General features: G+C 49.0%; 1 protein-coding gene across 7 annotated transcripts in view; it reads left to right on the forward strand.

Moving 5' to 3' along the window:
• The window catches only part of LOC144798712 (protein phosphatase inhibitor 2-like), a 728,862-nt gene that overhangs the window by 220,630 nt on the left and 488,092 nt on the right, over nucleotides 1–20,140 (forward strand). For all 7 annotated transcript variants that reach the window (XM_078669726.1, XM_078669725.1, XM_078669724.1 and 4 more), the window contains 2 exons: nucleotides 18,945–19,034; nucleotides 19,778–19,869. In XM_078669726.1, coding sequence (XP_078525852.1) covers nucleotides 18,945–19,034; nucleotides 19,778–19,869 — 182 coding nt within the window. The remainder of the gene's footprint in view (nucleotides 1–18,944; nucleotides 19,035–19,777; nucleotides 19,870–20,140) is intronic.

Below are 20,140 nucleotides of genomic sequence, written 5' to 3' on the forward strand. Positions count from 1 at the left end.
TTTTGTAAACATATTTTATTGATTTTCAATCAGCATACAATCCAAAATTGCATCCATTACACCTAGAATCGTCCAAATATGTCTTGATCACATGGTTAGTTCTACCAATTCAGCTCTCTACTCCCCTCTGTAACCCCTGCAGGGCCTGCACCAACGCGTCCCAAGGCTTGGCCAATTCTAGAGCCTTTACATTATCCGTGCGCTTAGCCTGTCGAAACCTAATGGAACCCTCACTGCTAGCCCATTTATACAGTTCTGTACCCCATCTCTTGCTCGACGGCCCTTCTTTTGATTTCCAATGCCAGGTAATTTCCCTCTTTGCCAGGAATAAGCCTAAATCAATGAATTTACTGGTTACTTTAGTTTTGGGCGTATGTGGGAACCAGTGTAGCAGGCACATTGCTATATATAAATATCTAAATGTCTGTCTGTAATTTTATTTAGGAGCTCCCCTACCTCTACCCAATATCTTCCCAAAGCTGGACAGTTTCAGAGCATATGCTCTAATTCCACTCCCTGCTCAAAGCACCTGGGACACGCCGTGTCGCAGACTTGAAAACATCTCCGAATCTTCCCAGGGGTCAAATAAGCTCGGTGCAAGATAAAAAATTGCACTTGCTGGAAACGCGCGTTCCTGCTCCCTTTCCATGTTCTGCTCAGGATGAGGGCCCATACCGTGTCTGGTATCGGTCTGCCTATGCCCGCCTCCCACTTCAGCTTCAGGTCATCCAGTGGTCTGAGTCCCTCACGCAACATCCGAGATTGAAGGCACGTAACTGCCTTGAAAGTTCCCGCAGCCATCACAACATATTGACATGCCATGGTAGTCACCAGTTCCACCATCCCCCCTTCCAGTGCCTCCGAAGTGCCGCTATTAACGCCGCATGAATCAAAAAACTACCATCTGGAAGGCCATATCTCTCCTGTAGAGCCTGGAATGCCAACAGCTCCCCCTCTTCATATAAATCCCCTACCATCAGAAGTCCTAGCTGTTCCCACTCCAAGAGGGGGGACCAATCCCCACCGTGAGGCAGTGCCGTTAACATTCCCAACGGGATTTCCGGCGCATACGGGCGCGCCACCCCAGCCCTACGCTGACTCCTATTCCAACAGAGCCACAGGGTCCTCTCTTCCATCGTCAGATCCTGCAAATAAAGTTTTTGTTGTAAAATTATGTACGAAAGAACATGCCTCTGAATTCCCGCACCTCGTAAATGTTCAGGACCCCGAAATTCCGCCGCTACACTTTGCATAAGTACCTGCAGCTGGGCTGCTAAATAGTAAAGCTCGAAGTCGGGAATCGCCATCCCGCCCTCCGCCTTGGGCCTCATCAATGTGGTCAATGCCACTCTCCGCCGTCCATTCCCCCACAGAAAGCCAATGACCAAGGAGCGCAGTTCCCTAAACATACGCGGAGGAACCCAAACTGGTAGAGTCCGGAAATAATACAGCAGTCTAGGCAAGGCCACCATTTTAAGGAGGGCCACTCTCCCTACTACTGAGAGGGAGCGTAGACCAGAACGCCATGCTCCCCTTCAGGGCACAGATACAGCGCCCCACATTTCCGTCTAGCATATCCGCGGCCTCATGATAAACTCGGACCCCCAGATAAGTCAGACACGTCGGCTCCCATTTCATCATCTCTATCATCGGCGGCGGCTGTACACATGGTCTCAGCGGGAATAGGCATGTCTTACACCCGTTCACCTTTAGTCACGATAGCGCACCAAACCGCATTAACAGGGACACTGCTCCCTGCAATGCATCCTCCGTGTTGTCCAAAAATAAAAGCAGGTCATCGGCATACAACGATATATGATGGTGTACGTCCCGCAGCCACAGACCCTGATAATCCTGTCCTGTTCTAGCTTGTACCGCGAGGGGCTCCATCGCCAGGGCGAACAGCAAAGGGGATAACGAGCACCCCTGTCTTGTCCCCCTAAGGACTGGATATTGGGCGGATAGCACCGTTCCTATCCGTACTCAAGCCGTCGCCGATGAGTACAACACCCTCGTCCAGGCCCCAAAGTGTTCCCGCAAGCCAAACCTTTCTAGCACTCTATAGCGCAAGGCCCATTCCAGGCTGTCAAAAGTCTTCTCTATATCCACCGACAGTGCTGTTGGCAGCTGTGCCTCCTGATGGTCCCCTTCTCTGATCCGCACTAATCGCCGGATATTCGAAGACGTGCTCCGAGTCGGAATAAATCCCGCCTGATCAGCATGAACCAGCGTGGTCATATATGGCAACAACCGGGTCGCCAATATCCGGCTCAGGATCTTATAATCCGCTGTCAACATAGATAACGGCCTATAAGAAGTAACGTCCACGTCTTCCCGTCCTGGCTTTAAAAGGGGAATAATCAACGCTTCACGCATCGACGCGTGCAATTGACCTAACGTCTTGGCTTCCATATATACCTCCAGTAAGTGGGGCACCAAGACATCCACATATTGTGCGTAAAATTCTATTGGTAGTCCGTCTGCTCCCGGCGTCTTGTTCCGGGCCATTTCCTAGATCGCACCCCGTATCTTCGACAGGGTTATATCCCCTCCCAAGGTCTCGGCCTGCTTGTCATCTAGTCTCGGGAGAAGGATCCCCTCCAAGTATTCTTCTATGTCCGTCCCGTCTCCCCCCAGCTTACACTGGTACTGGGACTCATAATATGTTAGAAACCGCAACAGCACCTCCCCCTGCGAGTAAACCATGTCCCCTTCGACGGTTTCTATTCTTGTGACTGAACTACCCCTGTGGGCAGGATTCGCTAGTCGCGCAAGCAGCGTTCCCACTTTGTCCCGCTCCGCATGGACCCTTACCAAGTAGGTCTTATAATCAAAACAGCGCAATCGCTCCACTTCCACTGCCATTGCTTCCTTCGCCTCCATGAGCCTCGCCTGTAGCGTCGGCAGTTCTGGCCGTTGTTTTTCTACCCTGGTCACATCATCCAAAATCACTCTCCGTACCCCAGAGTATTTGCTAATGCAGAGCCCCCGTGTCACCACCTTAAAGGCGTCCCATTCACATGCCCTCGTGGAGGCAGTCCCCTGGTTATCCGTAAAGTAATGTTCAATGCCCTCTCTAATCTCCGTTTGAAAAACCCGATCCTCCAGTGTTTCCGGGCGTAGCCGCCATGTAGGTATGGAGGATCTTTCCCGCTGCCAATTAAAGGACAGCAACAGCGGGTTGTGGTCAGAGATGGTCCTAGCTAAATACTCAGAGTGCTTCGCCAAGTAGGCTAGCGACCGGGAACATAGTATAGCATCTATCCTGACGTGCAACTCATGTAAGGCTGAGAAAAAGGAATAGTCCCTGTCTTGAGGGTGGTGTGTGCGCCAGATGTCCAGTAAGCCCCACCTATCCTGCCACTCTAAGCGCTTCCCAGCCAATCGGCGAACCGGAGAGTCATCCAATGTGGGATGCGACCTGTCAAGGGCTATGTTCGTAATTGCATTGAAATCTCCTCCCACTATCGCCGGGCCGGGTAGATAGTGCGCCAACGCCCCCGATACGGGAAACATCCTTTACAACGCAACTTTTACCACGCAGTGCCTTTACGACACAACTTTTACAACAAAAACCATTACAACGCATTTCGCTGGGGGGCGCTCTAGGATAGGGAATAAGTTTAATTTACTATCCATCACCTTCCCTAGTGTCCACGGGGACTGGAGTTGGAATAGTAAATTAAACTATTCACTATCCAGCACCCCAAAGCGCTATGCGTTGTAAAGGTTTGCGTTGTAAAAACCGCGTTTTAAAGGCATGCGATGTAAGAGCATGCGTTGTAATGTCATACATCCCCCTGATACACGATCCATGAATCGTGCCTGATCCATGTTGGGCGCGTAGATACTACTGAGCACAACATCCCTACCATAGAGCTTTCTCTCTACTGCTACATATCTGCCCTCTGAGTCTAGGATATGATTTGTGGCCTGAAACGGGACACCAGCTCTTATCCATATCAGCGCCCCTCTGGCAAACGCGAGTACGACGTGCTAAAAACCTATCCCCTCCACCGACGTTGTAATGCCCTTCCTTCAGCCTTAGTTAGGTGGGTTTCCTATAGCAGGGCTATATGGACACCCCTCCGCACTAGATATGCATGTACTTTGTGCCGCTTCATCATAGAGTTCAGACCACGAACATTCCATGTAATACAGCGCAATTCAGGTAACGTACCCATCGCGTTTGCCCCTCCACACCCCCTCTTTCAGCATACGTCCACCCACACCAAAATTGCCTCCCCAAACAACAACAACCCAATCAACAACCCCCCACCTCCCCCCTAGAACAGGACCCAATACAAAATTATCAGCCCCCATCCAAACCATGCTCCCACACACACACCTATATCCTGCAGTAGCCACTACAGGCTTGCCTTAAGGGCAATTGGGGGTGGCTCGGCCCCAACAGGCAGCCGCGCCAGCCACGCACCCCGCCGCCATTCGATCCCATAATAACCTTGCCGGATCTGTACTCCCTAACAACTCTCCCAGTCACAATCGTGCAGTCTATGAAGCAGAGACAATGCAGCAACCATCAGTAGCCCCAGCACTCAATTATGCATCCAGTATGCCCTCTGCTGTCCCAGGCGTAACATCCGGGCCCTTAGCGCTGTCAGTTTCTGAGTGCTCAGCTTCCGACCGCATCTTGTCCTCCTCAGAGTCAGTCCCTGCCACCGACTCCGCCGTTTGTGATCCAGTGATCGCAGCTGCCGCCTCCAATGCCCTCTGTCGTTCCACCGCAGTTTGCGACATTATCTGCATCCGCAGTGTTCTGTTCCGTTTCCTTAACCTCTGAGATTTCTGCGTTTGGGGCGCCCTGAGCGGTTTCGAATGCTGTTGCCCCTTCCGATCTGTTCCCGCCCTATAGGTTTCCAGCCAAGTCCATGCGTCCTCCGGCATAAGAAAGAACTGCGTCTGGCCATCCACTATAATATGCAGCTTTGCTGGGAATATCAGCGAGTATTGAATCCCTTCGTCTCTGAGCTCTTTCTTAACTGCCAGGAACGACGCCCGGCGCCTCTGTATGTCCTGCATACAGTCTGGAAATATTGTCACTTTACTATTTCCCACTGCGAAGGGACCAGCCAGTCGCGCCCTTTGGATCAACCAATCCCTGTCCTTATAGTGAAGTAGTCTAGCTACCACCGGCCTCGGAGGGCGGCCCGGCAGTGGAGGTCGTGCCGGAACCCTATGTGCTCGTTTCAGAGTAAAGAATGGAGACAGTCCTTCTGGTGCAACCACTGTCTTGAGCCAAGTCTCTAGGTAGGCGACCATGTCAGCCACCTCTGTTTTTTCGGGAAGACCAACCACGCATATATTATTGCGTCTGTTACGACTTTCGGAATCTTCTGCTTTTTTCTCCAGTGCCTCTATGCGTTCTAAAGCATCCGCCATTTTTGCTGCTAAGGCAGTATGGGATGGCGCCAGGTCCCGGAGGGTGTCCTCATTATTCTTTACTTTGTCCACCAATTTCGCGTGGTCTGCTCTCAGGAGCCCCAGCCCAGTCGCCACCTGTGCAATGTCTTGTTGAAGGGCTTCCTTTGATGCGGCTATAGCCTCTAGTATCCTATCAAACTGCTGTTGTAGTCCTGGGTCAAGGGCTGCCTCCACCTCTCCTTGCCCTACTCTGCCAGCGCCGTCTTGATCTGTGGCCTCGTCTTTCTTGCCTTTAGGTTTCATCTCGGCTGGTGAGCTCCCCCCGGTCCCACAGATAGTTTGTGCGTCTGCTAGGTCATCCCGGCAGCTCTCTCCTCCACCACTTCTTTCCCATCCCGTTCAGAACCCTACATAAGTGATGTTCAGCAGCTCACAGAAATCCAGCCAAGTCCTTGGTGCAGGGCTGGGTACCCCCCATTAAGCCCCCAGTTGACCGTCTCACTGGCGTCCCAAGCTCTCCTACAGGCCTCGTGGGGGACACTGCCACACATGCCCTTGTGATGCAGGTTTGCTGGGTTATTAGTTCCCTATAGTCAAGGGCCAGGTTCAACGGCCGATCTCCAAAGGGCTCCGGAGACCACGCCCGTGGCGGGCAACACGTATGTAGTTTTATGGCTTCAAGAAGGGCTGTCCTGGTAATAAAGCGCGATCACACAGTGCTTTTATAGTGTGCGTTAGTGCGCCCACTCTCTGTCCATATATCCGCAGGGGACCACCGCCCTACTCCCGAGAAAAGGTCCGTGGAGCCCCAGGGCATTCCGCCTCCTCCGCCGCTCAGGTTCACCCTCTCGTGGTGCTCACACCTCAGTGCCGGTAGGCCGCTGCCCCGCTCCCGAGGTCCGCACTATGTGGCCAAGCTCCTGTGTCCTAGTGCGCACAGCGCCGCGCGCCAGACGCCCGCCCCACCTCCGCAGCTCGGGACATCGGCCCGCCGCGCCGCACTCACCCGTGAATTGCCTGCAGAGCTCCCCAACTGTTGCTCCGTCCTTCGTGGGGGCTCCTCAGCGCTCCACGTCTCCGAGGCCCCTGCTCTCTGCGTCCCCTGCTGGACTCCACTTCCAAGCTCGGGCGGAAGGCGATGCTCGTATGCGCCTTCCTGATCCGTCCGCTCCCAGTTGCTAGTCAGAGGCGCTTCACTCCTCGGCGCCTACCACGGCAGCTCCCAGCTCCTCCTTCGGGCAGCCGCACCGCCATCTTGCCCAGGTCTCCGACCGATCGTCACAGGGCTCAATGTTCTGGCCCTAGACCTCGCCGCCAGTGTGTTCCCCGACCCAGGCAGGGTCCCAGAACGACCTGCACACTCCCGTATGCACAGCTGCAGGCCTCCGACGTGCTCCGATCCGAGGCTATCGCCAACATCCGGGCTTTGCCGCCATTGTTTCGCCTTTCATCTAGCAGCGTCCGCTGCAGCACACCGCTCCCCGGGCCGCTTAGAGAGCCCCCGCTGCTCCGCTGGTCATAAGTTGCGTGTCCCGGGTGCTCCAGTGGCTCTGCCTGCCAGGTCTCAGTGGTGGTAGTAGGGGAAATCAGGATATATGCCGGAATCAGGCACGGAGCTCTGGGCTCACGCCGCCATTCCCGTCGGCGTCCAAGCCACGCACCTCATGACAAAACCATACATGACGCTATCTTGCAATACTTTACGTTGAATAAGGGTACGGTTGATCAGGCTGCAACGCTGTGGGAGGCCTTCAAGGTCACCATAAGAGGGACATGTATCGGTACAGCAGCGGGCATACTTTGGGATATAAGAACGCAATTACAGAGAATTGAATCCGAATTGCGTGATCTAGAGCATGATTACGCAACCCGGCCTGAACTGTCTAAAATGGCTAAGATACAGGAATTAAAGGCAGAATATGATGCGCAGGCGGAGACGGAGATTAAATATATATCTCGCAGGCACGAAGCTCGACGATACGGTGAGGCGGGTAAGCCAGTTCGGACGCTGGCGTTCAAGATTAAGGCGAGACTAGAGCAGCAGCGGGTGGATAGGATAGTGGATGATGCGGGGGCTGAACATTACACTCCAGAGGCTATAACGGAACAATTTTGTATATTTTATGCAGATTTGTATAGCACACGAAGTACGCTATCTACTGAGGACTTTGATGAGTACTTAGATGACATCGCGTGCGCTTGGTTGTCAGATGTGCAGCGTCAGTATCTATGTCTCCCTATTGATGAGCAGGACATCAAATTGGCAATAGCGGCGTTGGCTAATGGTAAGGCACTGGGCCCAGATGGGCTGCTGGTCGAATTTTATAAGAAATATGCTGATCTCCTTGCGCCGCATCTACTGGAGGTCTATGCGGAAGCTCACGATACCGGGATGCTCCCCCCATCACTGAGAGAGGCACTTATTGTCACATTGCTGAAAAAAGATAAACCCCCGGAGCGCTGTGACTCTTACCGCCCGCTGTCCTTGATTAATATCGACGCCAAGATCTTAGCAAAAATCATAGCCACTAAGCGGCAGCCCTTGATGCACGGATTGATTCTGCCGGATCAGTCGGGTTTCATACCTGAGCGGTCCACCTCACATAACTTGCGCACACTCTTCTCCATGTTCCATGTGCTGGAACCCACGCTGGAGGCTGCGGCAGTGTTATTGGATGCTGCCAAAGCGTTCGACTCCGTGGAATGGCAGTATATGCACAGAGTATTGCAACGCATGGGGTTTCCCCCATTATTTCTTCAGTGGATAACGGTGCTTTACACGGCGCCATCGGCGAGAGTGAGGGTTGGTGGGTTGACATCGGATTCGTTGTGTATTTATTTATTTATTATAAGTTTTGTATAGCGCTAGCTGGACCCGGGGGTATCAGAGCGCTTCACAACAGGTACAACAATGTGCCTTATCGGCGATGGGAGATTGATAACTGGACAACTCAAGTGGGTTGCAAAAAAACAAAATCATACAGATCATAATGACTACAAGGGTGAGGGGTACTATGAGCATCCGCTTACAGTTCAGGTGGGTTCCAGGAAGAGGGCTTTGAGTAAAGTCTTGAATTTTGGGAAGTGGGAGGTCATTCTGATGTGGGGAGGGATGGCGTTCCATATCCTGGGTGCATTGCCTGCAAAGGATTTACTTAACGTTTCCGCGATTTCAGCGGAATGAGAAGAAGCGTGTTGGAGCTTCTGAGGGTCCTGGACTGGCCAGCCCTTTTGAGTTTCGCAGCTAGGTATTCTGGTTTGCCTGTGTGAAGGGCTGTTCGAAAGTTGGCTCGTTGTTCAATAGAGAGCCATTTCAGATCCTTGAGCGCGGGGGAAATGTGGTTGAATTTCTTGGCTCCTGTGACCATTCTAGCCGCGGCATTGAGGGTGGTTTTCAAGGGGCCTAGGTGTGATTTGGCTGAGCCGGTCAGGGCTGCGATTCCATAGTCAATTCTGGAGAGCACCAGTGCTTGAGTGGCCTGTTGAAGGTCCTTGGGAGGCAGGAATGTTTTTATTTTGTAGAGAAGTTTCAGATTGAGGAAAGCGCTTTTGGCGAAGTTTCAGATTGAGGAAAGCGCTTTTGGCGAAGTTTCAGATTGAGGAAAGCGCTTTTGGCGAAGCGCTTTTGGCGGAGTTCGCGATGTGTTTTTTCATGTTTAGTTTGGGGTCTAAGGTGATACCTAGGGATTTGACCGAATCTTTCGGCTTGAGGGTGCCATTGAGGGGGTCGATGGCTTTGAGCCATTCTTCAATTTGTTTTTTTTTTGTCTCTGTTGGAGATGAGTAGAACTTCAGTTTTTTCTTGATTAAGCTTTAAGTTGTTTTGTGAGAGCCAATTTTGAACGTCTTTGAGCGTGTCGTTGAGTTTGAGAATGTCGTCCATACAGGTGGTTTCCAGATAGAGCTGTGTGTCATCAGCGTAGAGGTGGAAGGGGATGTTGGAATTCCTGAGTATTGTGGTGAGGGGTTCCATGTAGATATTGAAGAGTTGGGGGGAGAGTACTGACCCTTGTGGGACTCCTCTACTGACGGGTAGGGGGTCCAATTCGAAGTTTTTGATATTTACTCTTTGCGAGCGATTGTGTGGAAAGGAGGAGAACCAGTTCAGTACCGTCAATTCCAAGCCTGCTCTTTCTTGAAGGGCTTTTAGGAGCAGTGTGTGATGACAGTATCAAATGCGGCCGAAAGGTCAAGGAGAATGAGAAGGCAGCATTGGTCAGAGTCAAGTGATTTGTGTAGATCGTCTATGACATTTAGGATGGCAGTTTCAGTACAGCATCCTTTTCTGAAACCCGAATGGTGGGGGTTAAGGAGCTTGATGTTCTCTAAGTGTTGGGTTAGCTGTGGGAGAACACATTTTTCCAGTGTTTTGTGTAAGAGAGGAAGGTTTGACACGGGTCTAACGTTTTTCAGATCTTCTGTGTCCAACCCCGGTTTTTTAATTTCAAATTTGTTTTATTGGTTTTAAAAGCAAAAAAAACAGGCAAGACAAGGCAGTAGGCATACGACAGGCATATATAGCGAGCGAGACAGACAGGTACGTCTTCTCTAAGAGTCATCAAGTAAGCAAGGAAAATATGCCAACCCTGGAATGCATTGCCGACGCTATGATAAAAGTGCCATGTAGTAAAGTCAACTGACCAGAACACGAAGAAGAACCAAACCCCCCACCCCCTTCCCAACACCTCTCCCCTCCCCCACCCCGACCAGTATGCCGTTTGTCTTGAACCTCAGCGAGGACATTTTCAGATCTACACATTTCTGGGCTTCCGATTTTACGGGGGATCTTGTGGTGGTCCTGTAAGTCGTAGAATGCGGAGATATTTTGGGCACGTAATTTCATGAAATTCTTTGGACAAGAGGGACAGAAGTGGTTGCCAAACCTTCTGAAATGTGTTTGCTGTGTGTGTGAGTGTGGCGTGGATACGTTCCATGCCCAACGTGAACCATAGTTTATGTAACCACCCTGTGTGAGTGGGTGTGGTGGTAGATCCCCAGAGTGATAGGATATGTTGTGACGCTGCTTGCATGGCAATGCCCATCTGCTTTCCGCGAGGGGATCTCAGAGGAAATGTGACGGCGTTGGGTAGACCTAGGATTGTGTACGCAGGGAATCGCGGAATTTCAGTGTCAAAGGCGGAATCGATATAATCCAGAACTGCTTTCCAGTACTCCTGAAGGGCGCGGCAATCCCACAGGAGATGAATCAGAGTGCCCCTTTCACCGCAGCCCCTCCAGCACAACGCACTTCGAAGTGGGTTGCTTTGATTGAGTCTAACCGGAGTGAGGTGCCAGTATATGGCCAGTTTTACCGCCGCTTCCCTGGCGCTAGCATTGCGGGTGGTGTGTGCCGCCCTGTAGTATACAAACCCCCATTCTTTGGGCGACAGTGTCCTGCCAAGTTCCGATTCCCAGCGTTTCTGTCCTGCCGTCTTGCCCGGGCCGGCCGTGGGCGAAAGCATCTTGTAAAGGTCGGAAATAAGGTGCCGGTCTGTGTCTTTTGTTACCAGCCACTTCTCGAACGATGTCATTTGCCGACTAACTAGGGGAGCACATTCCGGGCTCAGGAGCCAATGGCGGAGTTGGAAGTATGGGAACATGTGGGGCTTAGTCACTCCATAATTTTGTACAATATCGGTGAGGGGAGAAAGCCCTCCAAGTCAAAGAGATGGCCAGCAGAACGCAGTCTGTACCACGCCATTGGGGAAAGGCACGAGGATCAGCGCCAGGAGGGAATTCCGGATTTTCTAGGAGTGGAGTGAGGGGGGAGGGGAAAGTCGTTAGGCCTCTCTTGATCGCCACCCCATCCCAGGTCCTCATAATGGCGCGCGTGATGGGGGAGCGAAGGAGATAACGAGGTCTGTGTTGGCGGGCGAGGAATGGGATCTTCCATAGTGATGTTTGGGCCATTGCTCTGTCCTGAAACACCACCTCTTCTCGGATTCCGGCCTGTACCATTCCACCAAGTAGCGGAGTTGTGAGGCTTGGAAATATTGCAAGAGGTTAGGTATTCCGAGACCCCCGTCGTCTACACCTCTGTACGCCACCTGTTTGTGCAGTCACGCGCGTTTCTTGTCCCAGATAAACTGGTGGAAAGCGGACTGCAGGTCCGCAAGCGCGCCAGGTGGTGGCAATACCTGGAGAGTTTGGAAGACATACAAAATCTTAGGTAAGGCAGACATCTTTACGGCCACTATGCGGCCTAGCAAGGAGAGGGGTTGCCTCGACCAACGTGTAAGGTCGGCCCGGATCTGGGAAGCAAGTATTTTATAGTTAAGGGTCACTGTCGAGTCTGTGGATGAGGTGAGGGTAATTCCCAAGTATGGGAGCTGTGCGGACGATAGTAAATCGCAGCCAAAGTCAGGCGTCGGGGTGCGATGGTGGGCATTGCTGCCCAGAGGCAAAATCAAGGATTTCCCCCGGTTGACTTTGAAGCCAGACACCGCCCCAAAGCTATCCAGTTCCCCCAAGAAAGCAGGTATAGATTGGGACGGTCGGTCGAGTGCGGCGATGATATCATCGGCGTAAAGTCCCACCACATGGGGTTCATGGCCGAAGGTGATGCCGCTGATGCGAGGGTTGTCCCGGATTTTCTGCGCAAGGGGTTCCACATATAAAGCGAAGAGGAGGGGCGAGAGAGGGCACCCCTGACGTGTGCCTCGCTGTATCTCGAAGGAGTCCGATTTAAGGCCTCCTAGCCGGACCCGTGCTCTAGGGCGGTAGTAGCAGCTTGCTATCCAAGCCTGAAAGCGGTCGCCCAACCGGTAACGTTGCAGGACCTTCTGCAGATAGGTCCAGTCGACCCGGTCGAACGCTTTCTCCGCGTCGATAGCCAGGAGTGCCGAGTCCGAGTTTTGGAAGTGAGTTTTATCCACGAGGTGCAGTAGCCTTTTAGTATTATCGCCGCATTGGCGGTTTGGGACAAAGCCCGATTGATCCGGCTCGAGGATTCCCGGTAGACAACCCTGTTTTTTTTAGTAGCGGTGTGACTTGTCCGACCTTAAGGCTGTCTGGGATAATTCCCGAGCTCAGCGAGCTGTTGAGGATTTTGCACCAAATTGGGGCTAGGGTGTGTTTCAGGACTTTGGCCAGGTTTATAGGAAGCTGATCCAGGGAGTGGGATGACGGTTTGGCGTTGGAGATCAGGGTGGGCAGGGCTGTCCCCTCTCGCCCATGCTGTTTGCGATTATTCTGGAACCACTGGCTTGTGCCATCCGGCAGCGTCATAGGGAAACTGCATTGAATTCTAATAATCGTCCGGTTTCTATCTCAATGTACGCGGACGACATGGTATTGTTCGTACGGGAACCGTCTCGGTATTTGGCGCAGCTGCTGCGGGAGTATGTGCGGTTTGGACACATTTCCGGTTTGCAAATCAACTGGGAGAAGTCATTCGTAATTCCGCTTACGGCAGGGACCACACAACCTGATTTAGAGTTCCCACTGGTGTGGTCAGTAGACCCCGTTAAATACCTAGGAGTGTGGGTGCACCGCGATCCGGCAGTTGTAATACGAGAGAATTATGGCAGAGCTAGTTCAAGTTTGGAAACCATGGTTGAGACTTGGCTGCAGCTGCCGCTGTCGCTTGCGGATCGTATCGCTCTTATCAAAATAATGGTGCTGCCTCGGTTTCTTTATTTGTTCGTGAACGTGCCCAAAGTGCTTAATTTGTCCTTTTTCAAGACACTTCGTGGTCATCTGCTTCAGTTGGTGTGGGGAGGTAAGGCGGCGAGAGTGCAGTGGTCGGTTCTCACCAGGGGGTATGAGCGCAGTGGATTCGCAGCCCCAGACTTTTATGTATATTACTTAAGTGCGCAGGATCAATATCTGTATTACTGGTATAGACCGCATGCTTTCACGCCACACGTTGCAGTGGAGGAGGGAGATGCCGCTCCGGTCCCTTTGCATAGTGTAGTCACACATAGTTTGCGCTGTACCCCGAAATCGGAGATCAATGCGATCGACGCCATGATATCGGCATGGCAGCGCATAGGGAAATTGGCGCAGAAGTTACCGCTGTATGCACCGGACCTGCGCCTAGAGTATCATGCGCATTTATCGGTTGCGCATGAGTCACGCCCCGTCTAGGAGAGTGTTGAGGGAGGTAGGCATTACTCACATGCGGGATGTATACCCAAACAGCACTTTTATCGGGCAGGGGGACTTGAGCCACATTGCGAATCAATCACTTCTATTCCGCTTTGCGATTCATCACTCGCGGAGTGCAGCCCGGGAGCATTATACCACCTTTCCGGACGAGCCTCCAGCTCTGGCATCTTTGCAAGCTGTTCTCACTGTACCTAATAATAAGAGACTAATTTCTAAGATATATAAACTTATCAAGGACGAAACAGTATTGGGCGTGGATAAAAGCTGGGTCAAGTGGAATACTCGTCTGAATGTCGTCATATCCGAGGATAATTGGAAGCACATATACGGATTGACTGGGACTCTCTGTATGAATGGCAACCTTAAGAATATTCATTTCAAGTAATACATCAAGTATACTACGCTCCGGCACGACTGCATGGATATGGCCTGCGTGAGACGGCAAGTTGTGACAGGTGCGGACAGAATGATGCAGACTTTCTGCATTTAGCGTGGAGCTGCCGGCCGGTAGCTGCATTTTGGGATGCGGTGGTGTGCGGTTTGCGTGAGATGGTCGCTGCGGAACTTCCGTGTACACCGCTGGTGTGTCTCCTCTGTTGTGTGCCACATATTAGGGGGGCGACTGGCGTTGCTCATGGCTGCTAGGAGGGTAGCGATCACGTGGGGGAGGGGTAAGCGACCTATCCTAAAGGCCTGGCTGGCCGATTTGGTGTATTGTCGAGATAGCCTCAGCGTGTATGCGGAGGAACTGCCCCTATCGTCTAGGCCGGGAGATATCTGGGAGCCACTGCGATTGTATTTGCTTGCACATTCTGAGTAGGGCACTGATTGAACCGGAGTAGGGAGGAAGATGTATTGTAGGGTGTTTGTGGCTGAGGAGTCCAACAATGGGAGCGAGGCGATGGCTGTAAGAGCACTTGGATAGTTGAATCGCATAGTGAGTGATCTTTATTAATGCAATTGTATTGTGTTAGAGAATGTTTTTTTTGTTTTATGTCTTTTATTGTGTTTTCATTTGTTTCTTTGTCAGCACAGGGGTTTCTTTTATATTTTTTCTTTGTTTGTTATGATCCGCATCTGCCTGGGCTTTTACTAGATTGTTATAACGCTGCTGGACTTTATTGCATATATTGAGATTGTTTCTCTGATTTGTCAGTTGTTGTGGAAAACTATGTGAAATCTGTAATGTATACTAGTATTGCAATACGGATGTGGATGTTGTTTTTTTTTCTTGATGTCAATTGCAAAATAAAAATAAAAAAATAAAAATAAAAAAAGTATTAACTCAAAAGGAGAGAAGGGGATACACTGGTTGCTAAGAATGAACCCACACACTAGCACGCAAATACTAATAGGCACACCAACAGATAAGCACACACAGACAAACACAAACAGGTACAATGGCACATAAGAGCAGAAGATGAAATACTAACCAACAACCCATCACAGAAGAAGACACTGAACATGCTTACTCCTACCCCAACCCCTACAAATACATAGATAAAAAAACAGTCACCATATCATAAGAAATATTAGCAAGCGCGCTGACACATAGGACAGGAAGAAATACATCAATACACAACAATTCACAGAGGCGTACTAACAGACAGACCAAAATAACAAGACTAGAAAGGAAAATACTAACAGACGCACCAAACACCCAACACACACAAATAAATAACATAGAGACTCCAACAAAAATGAAGAGAAGGAGAAATACTAACAGATAATGAGTAATACCTACAGACACACTAACAAATGGGAATAAAAAGTGAAAAACTAACCGACACACCAATGCCTATGGACACAGAGAAATACTAACAGACACACTAATACATAAAAAGAGAATGTAAAATACTAACAGATAGAGTGCATCTAAGATCTCTCAGGGACTGGTCGCTGAGAAGAGGTTTTAGCCATGTTGACACCCTGCATTCAAAATGGAGAAAACAAACTCCTGTCGTTTAGTTCCTACAAATCTATGCAGGAACTGCACATTTAGACGCCACAAACTAAGGGATTGGTGTCCAGACTGATTCCAGACACCCCCAAAGGATATGTTAGCCTGTAAACCAGCTAGCTCACAGTGCCACTATAAGCCCCCAATCTTACCAAGACGCGAATAGTTTCTGGCAACTATCGAATATGACAACCCTAACCCCTCAGGGATCATGGAAACAGTACAGTACTTTTCGCTAACTCACTCGTGCTCACTTTTTCTCAGAGAGATACACAGAATAACGGTGGGGACGTTTTCAATAAGCATTTATTGAACCAGCGTCATTCTAGTATAAACTACATGTGCTGTAACAACTTTTAGGCAGAAACAGATATATACGCTTACAAGCACCAATAGAGTAAATAAAAGGTAGAATTCTTTCATGGTGCTAAAACAGTAAATAAATGCCAGCATATAGAAACATGGCAGTAATCATAAGGACTTGTACGATGCAACCCCTAATTAGATGCACCTAAGTGAACCTAGCATGTAAGTATGTAGGTGTAAAGCCAAGAATCCCCCTAGGAAAGAGCCAACCCCATTACCTGATGTGAGAGAACGAAGGACCCTGTCTTGGTCTTGAGTTGGACACCCTGCACCGGATGTCAGTCCACGGCGTGCTGGAGTGTCTGCGTGCAGGGACTTCAGCGTCTCTTGTCAGCATGGAAGTTTTCTCCTCTGGCTTGCCCAGCAAAGACGTGGTACTTATATACCCAAAAGGTACAAAGGTACAAAGGTAGTTTATTATGATGATTATTTAAAATCTTACAACATTTTGAATTAAAAGAAGAATTTAAGAATTAAATTCCAGTTTAAAATCATATAAAATGACATTACATAGTCTTTACAACCCATTAAGTATTTGTAATAGCTACATCTCTGAGTTTCTTTTTGGCAAGCAGTAGGAACTTTACAAAGGCGGAGTTTAAAATGATATCATTTGAGATCATACATTTCATCACGGCCTGCCTACATGTCCATATATCGCGTGACTTGAAATGAGCTTTTAGCAATGATTTTCTCTCTTGGAGGAGATCGGGGCAAATACACAAAAGATGTTGAATGTCTTCCTCACCCCTATTGCACAGTCTGCATTTCGTTTGGGTTGCTTGAAATTCCCATGGGGGAAGATGGCAAAGCCCTGGCATAGATCCGAATCTCGCATTGAGGAGGATCTGCTTGTTTTTTTGCGTCCACGGAGTTATTAGATATTGTTGTATCTCCTGCTTATTGTAACCATTTAGCACCATCCAAGCGTGTTTCCTCTTTGTAAGGGTAGCTTTATCCTTTACTATGGATAAGTGTGCTGCAGTTTTGTTAATGATTTTCTTGAATGATGTCTTGGTTATATTCATTTCCCATATATTCGTAACCCCAAACTCATTAATTGAATCTCTAAGATATAGAGCTGCAGAGGAGGTAGTATCCTTCTTTATTTCTCTCCATAAGAGCAACGATATCTCATTTTGTTGGTCGCTTTTTATTTGGTTCCAGACTTTTATAAAATTGCCTTGCCTTGCATATTGTTGATTGGTTAGACCAAACTCCAACCTTACTTGCTCCGGGGAAGCGTTCACTGGGAGGTGGAATAACACTCGGTATGTTTTGGTTATAATTTTGTTCAAATTATCACTGTCTTTACCCATTAAGGCTTCGCTACCATAAGCTATGGTGGGTAGGAGTTTTGCACCGACAATGCTCAAGAGAGGACCATACGACAAAGAGGGAAGCGATTTCTGCACAGTTCTAAATGCGGCCGCTAATGAGTTCGCTTTTCTTTGAGTGTCACTTCTATGTAACTGGTAGTTACCCCTTGAGTCGAATAATACGCCCAGGTATTTATAGGCCTCTACTTGTTCAAGTTTGATTTTATCCATGAACCATTGGCTTTTGTATTTCAGCTTCACGTTTTTGGCTATTACCATAATCTTAGTTTTGGTCTCATTTATAACCATTCTGTTCTCTTTAGAGTAGGTATAGGTCCTTTTCATTAAGCGTTGCAAGCCCACCTTTGTGTGGCTCATAAGTAAGACGTCATCCGCATACATCAGGCATGTGAGCCTCTTGTCAGCTAGTTTGGGGGGGTGCGCATTTTCCTCATCCAATATTCCTGGAAGGTCCGCAAGAAACAATTTAAAAAGAAGGGGGGCTAAAACACAGCCTTGCTTCAAACCTTCATTAGCTGGGATCATCTCGGATAGGGTTTGACCATCCCCCATCCTCACACTCACCATGTCTCTACCCAAAAGGTGCATTCAGGGGTTCTATCTAGATGTGTCATGGTACTGTGGGCATGTCGGCCAAGGATGACGATAGTGGTGACACTTATACAGTTATTATGCAGAAGATGGTAATCCTGCTATGATACTGAGAATCCTTCATGCATAATAAATTAGGCTAGTTTTCTGAGAAAACCATATGACATTTACGTGGCACCTAACTAGGTAAAAGGTCAGTGCCAGCACCGTTATGTAGAGCAAGGTAGGACAAATGTAGGTAAAAGGCCTATATTGGGGTACATTGGAGTTCATAACACTCCTTGGCAATTTTGTAGCCCTTGATTGAAAAAGAATTACAGCAAGGTCCCAAACATCTGTTGACATCTGTTAAGAGAAAAGTGTTAAGCAGCAAATCCAGAAGAACTACAGAACATCATTGAAAACAAAAATCTGGTTTAAAAAACAAAGAGGTGAAGAATACTACAAAAAATGGAAACACTAATGCATTCTCACTTGGGAATGGCTCTTTATATATGACTCTGGCAGAACTGATACCACAAGAAGGGCTCATCTTGGATTGGTAACCCCGTTAACATTAAAAAGTCTAACCAGCATCTCAGATTGGGCTGGCATATGGAGCTTGTCCATGCTACCTTTCTCAAAATGATGGCATTCACCAGAAGGAGAAACTAGAGTTTAATATTCTTCGGATGGTGCAGCGTACTGGGCTTCACCACCCTCCTCACAGTAAACCTAGCTCACGGAACACCTCTCCAGGCATACAGTAGCACAGAAATGGGAAGGCAGCACAAGTGGCACCGCACCGAATACAGCATCTCAAGGATGGCATTCATCAGTGCAAGCCGCTCTTCATCCTTATTGAGTCGTGTGAGGCTTCCGGTGACTTCCTATCTGCAGTCTTGGAACAGTTATAGCAAGAACACGCTAACAGACACGCCTACATGTAACAACATGCACAGTAATACAAATAGATACATCAACATCTAGGAACACAAGGAAGTATAGAAAGACATATTGACACTTAGGAATACACATAGATATTCATTGGCAGATCGACACATAACCTAAATAGAAACATTAACAAACAGGAGATTCAATTATTTCATAGGTAGAAGGCTGCGACACACATATAAACAGACAGGCAAGCAGAAATTCTGAAACAGAGTGACACACAAGCATGCAGCCTTACTGTACTTTAATCTGTTTCTTTTCAGGATTCTCGATGATGGTACCGAGGAGGACAGGCCCACAGGAGGGACCTTCCTTAACCCAGTCGCTCTCACCCCTGAATTACTTGCCGAGAGGTAAATATAGGCGAGATAAATGGATGGTGTTGGGAAAGCTGCTTAACATTCCCTGACCCTCGTGGACAGAACTGTAAAATAAGGTCAGAAATGTACTTTTGTGGCTTTTTTAAAAAAGAAAATGTATTTGTGAAATAACTCATATAAAGCTGAGCTCTGTACTCCAGAGACTTCCGCAGCATCAACAAACACCATCTGATTTGTACGTTTGGAGTATATTTATGACTATTTTTTAAATCTCATAGTGGATACCAGGTGCACTCGTGGGATGGTGCTTGATGATAAATCTTCCTGTTGTGCTGGAAATATTTTTGGAATTATGTTCTGAGTTCCTCCCCGGTGAAGTAATTTCCACATTTGCAAAAGTAACATGTTTACTTGTATGACATTTTGCTATTGCACTGTAAAAATAAATTATATTTTTCTCTACCTGCACACTATCTGTCGCAGAAGTGAAACCCCTTGCTGTCTGCGTGACCAGTTTTGGGGGTGTTCTCTTCTCATTACCACCTGCCCCTACAAATGTACTGCTCAGGGTGTTCTGCCACATGTCAGCACCGGATACAAATGTACTCCTACCCTCACTCCTCCCCTTGACCCTGGTGAAAGTCAGCTGTTTGTAAGTCTGACTGCCTAGTTACACCCTTGGACTTTGGCACTGGCTCATTCATCTTGGTGAATGTTTTTTGTGAACCTCGGGCTCCCTCGCTGCTCTCTTTGATTGGCGTCTCTTTGTTTTGCAGGCTAGCTGCCCTGGACGGTATCACCCCTAAAGCTCTGCAGGCCGTGGAGGGGCGCAGCAGATCACGCCAACAGGACTCGGCTTCTAAAAGAGGTACTGAGGGTCCATTAGAGAAAATCTACAAAAGGAGGGACAAAGGGCAGATAAATGTCCAGCACACAAGCCCCTAATGATACATGTATACAAAGAGGTGTGCTGTTCCTATTGAAGGAGACGATAAAAAGGACGCAAGGTCAGAAGTGTCTGATGAATCAAGTCAGGGGTCCATTAGAGAAGACATGACTATGGCCCTGACACTGCACCATAAAAGCCCAGCAGACTGAAAACCCATCCAGCAGGTTCCCTGCAGGTACCAACCCATTCC

Source organism: Lissotriton helveticus, chromosome 12, assembly GCF_964261635.1.
Source record: "Lissotriton helveticus chromosome 12, aLisHel1.1, whole genome shotgun sequence".
In the NCBI taxonomy this organism is placed as follows: Eukaryota; Metazoa; Chordata; class Amphibia; order Caudata; family Salamandridae; genus Lissotriton; species Lissotriton helveticus.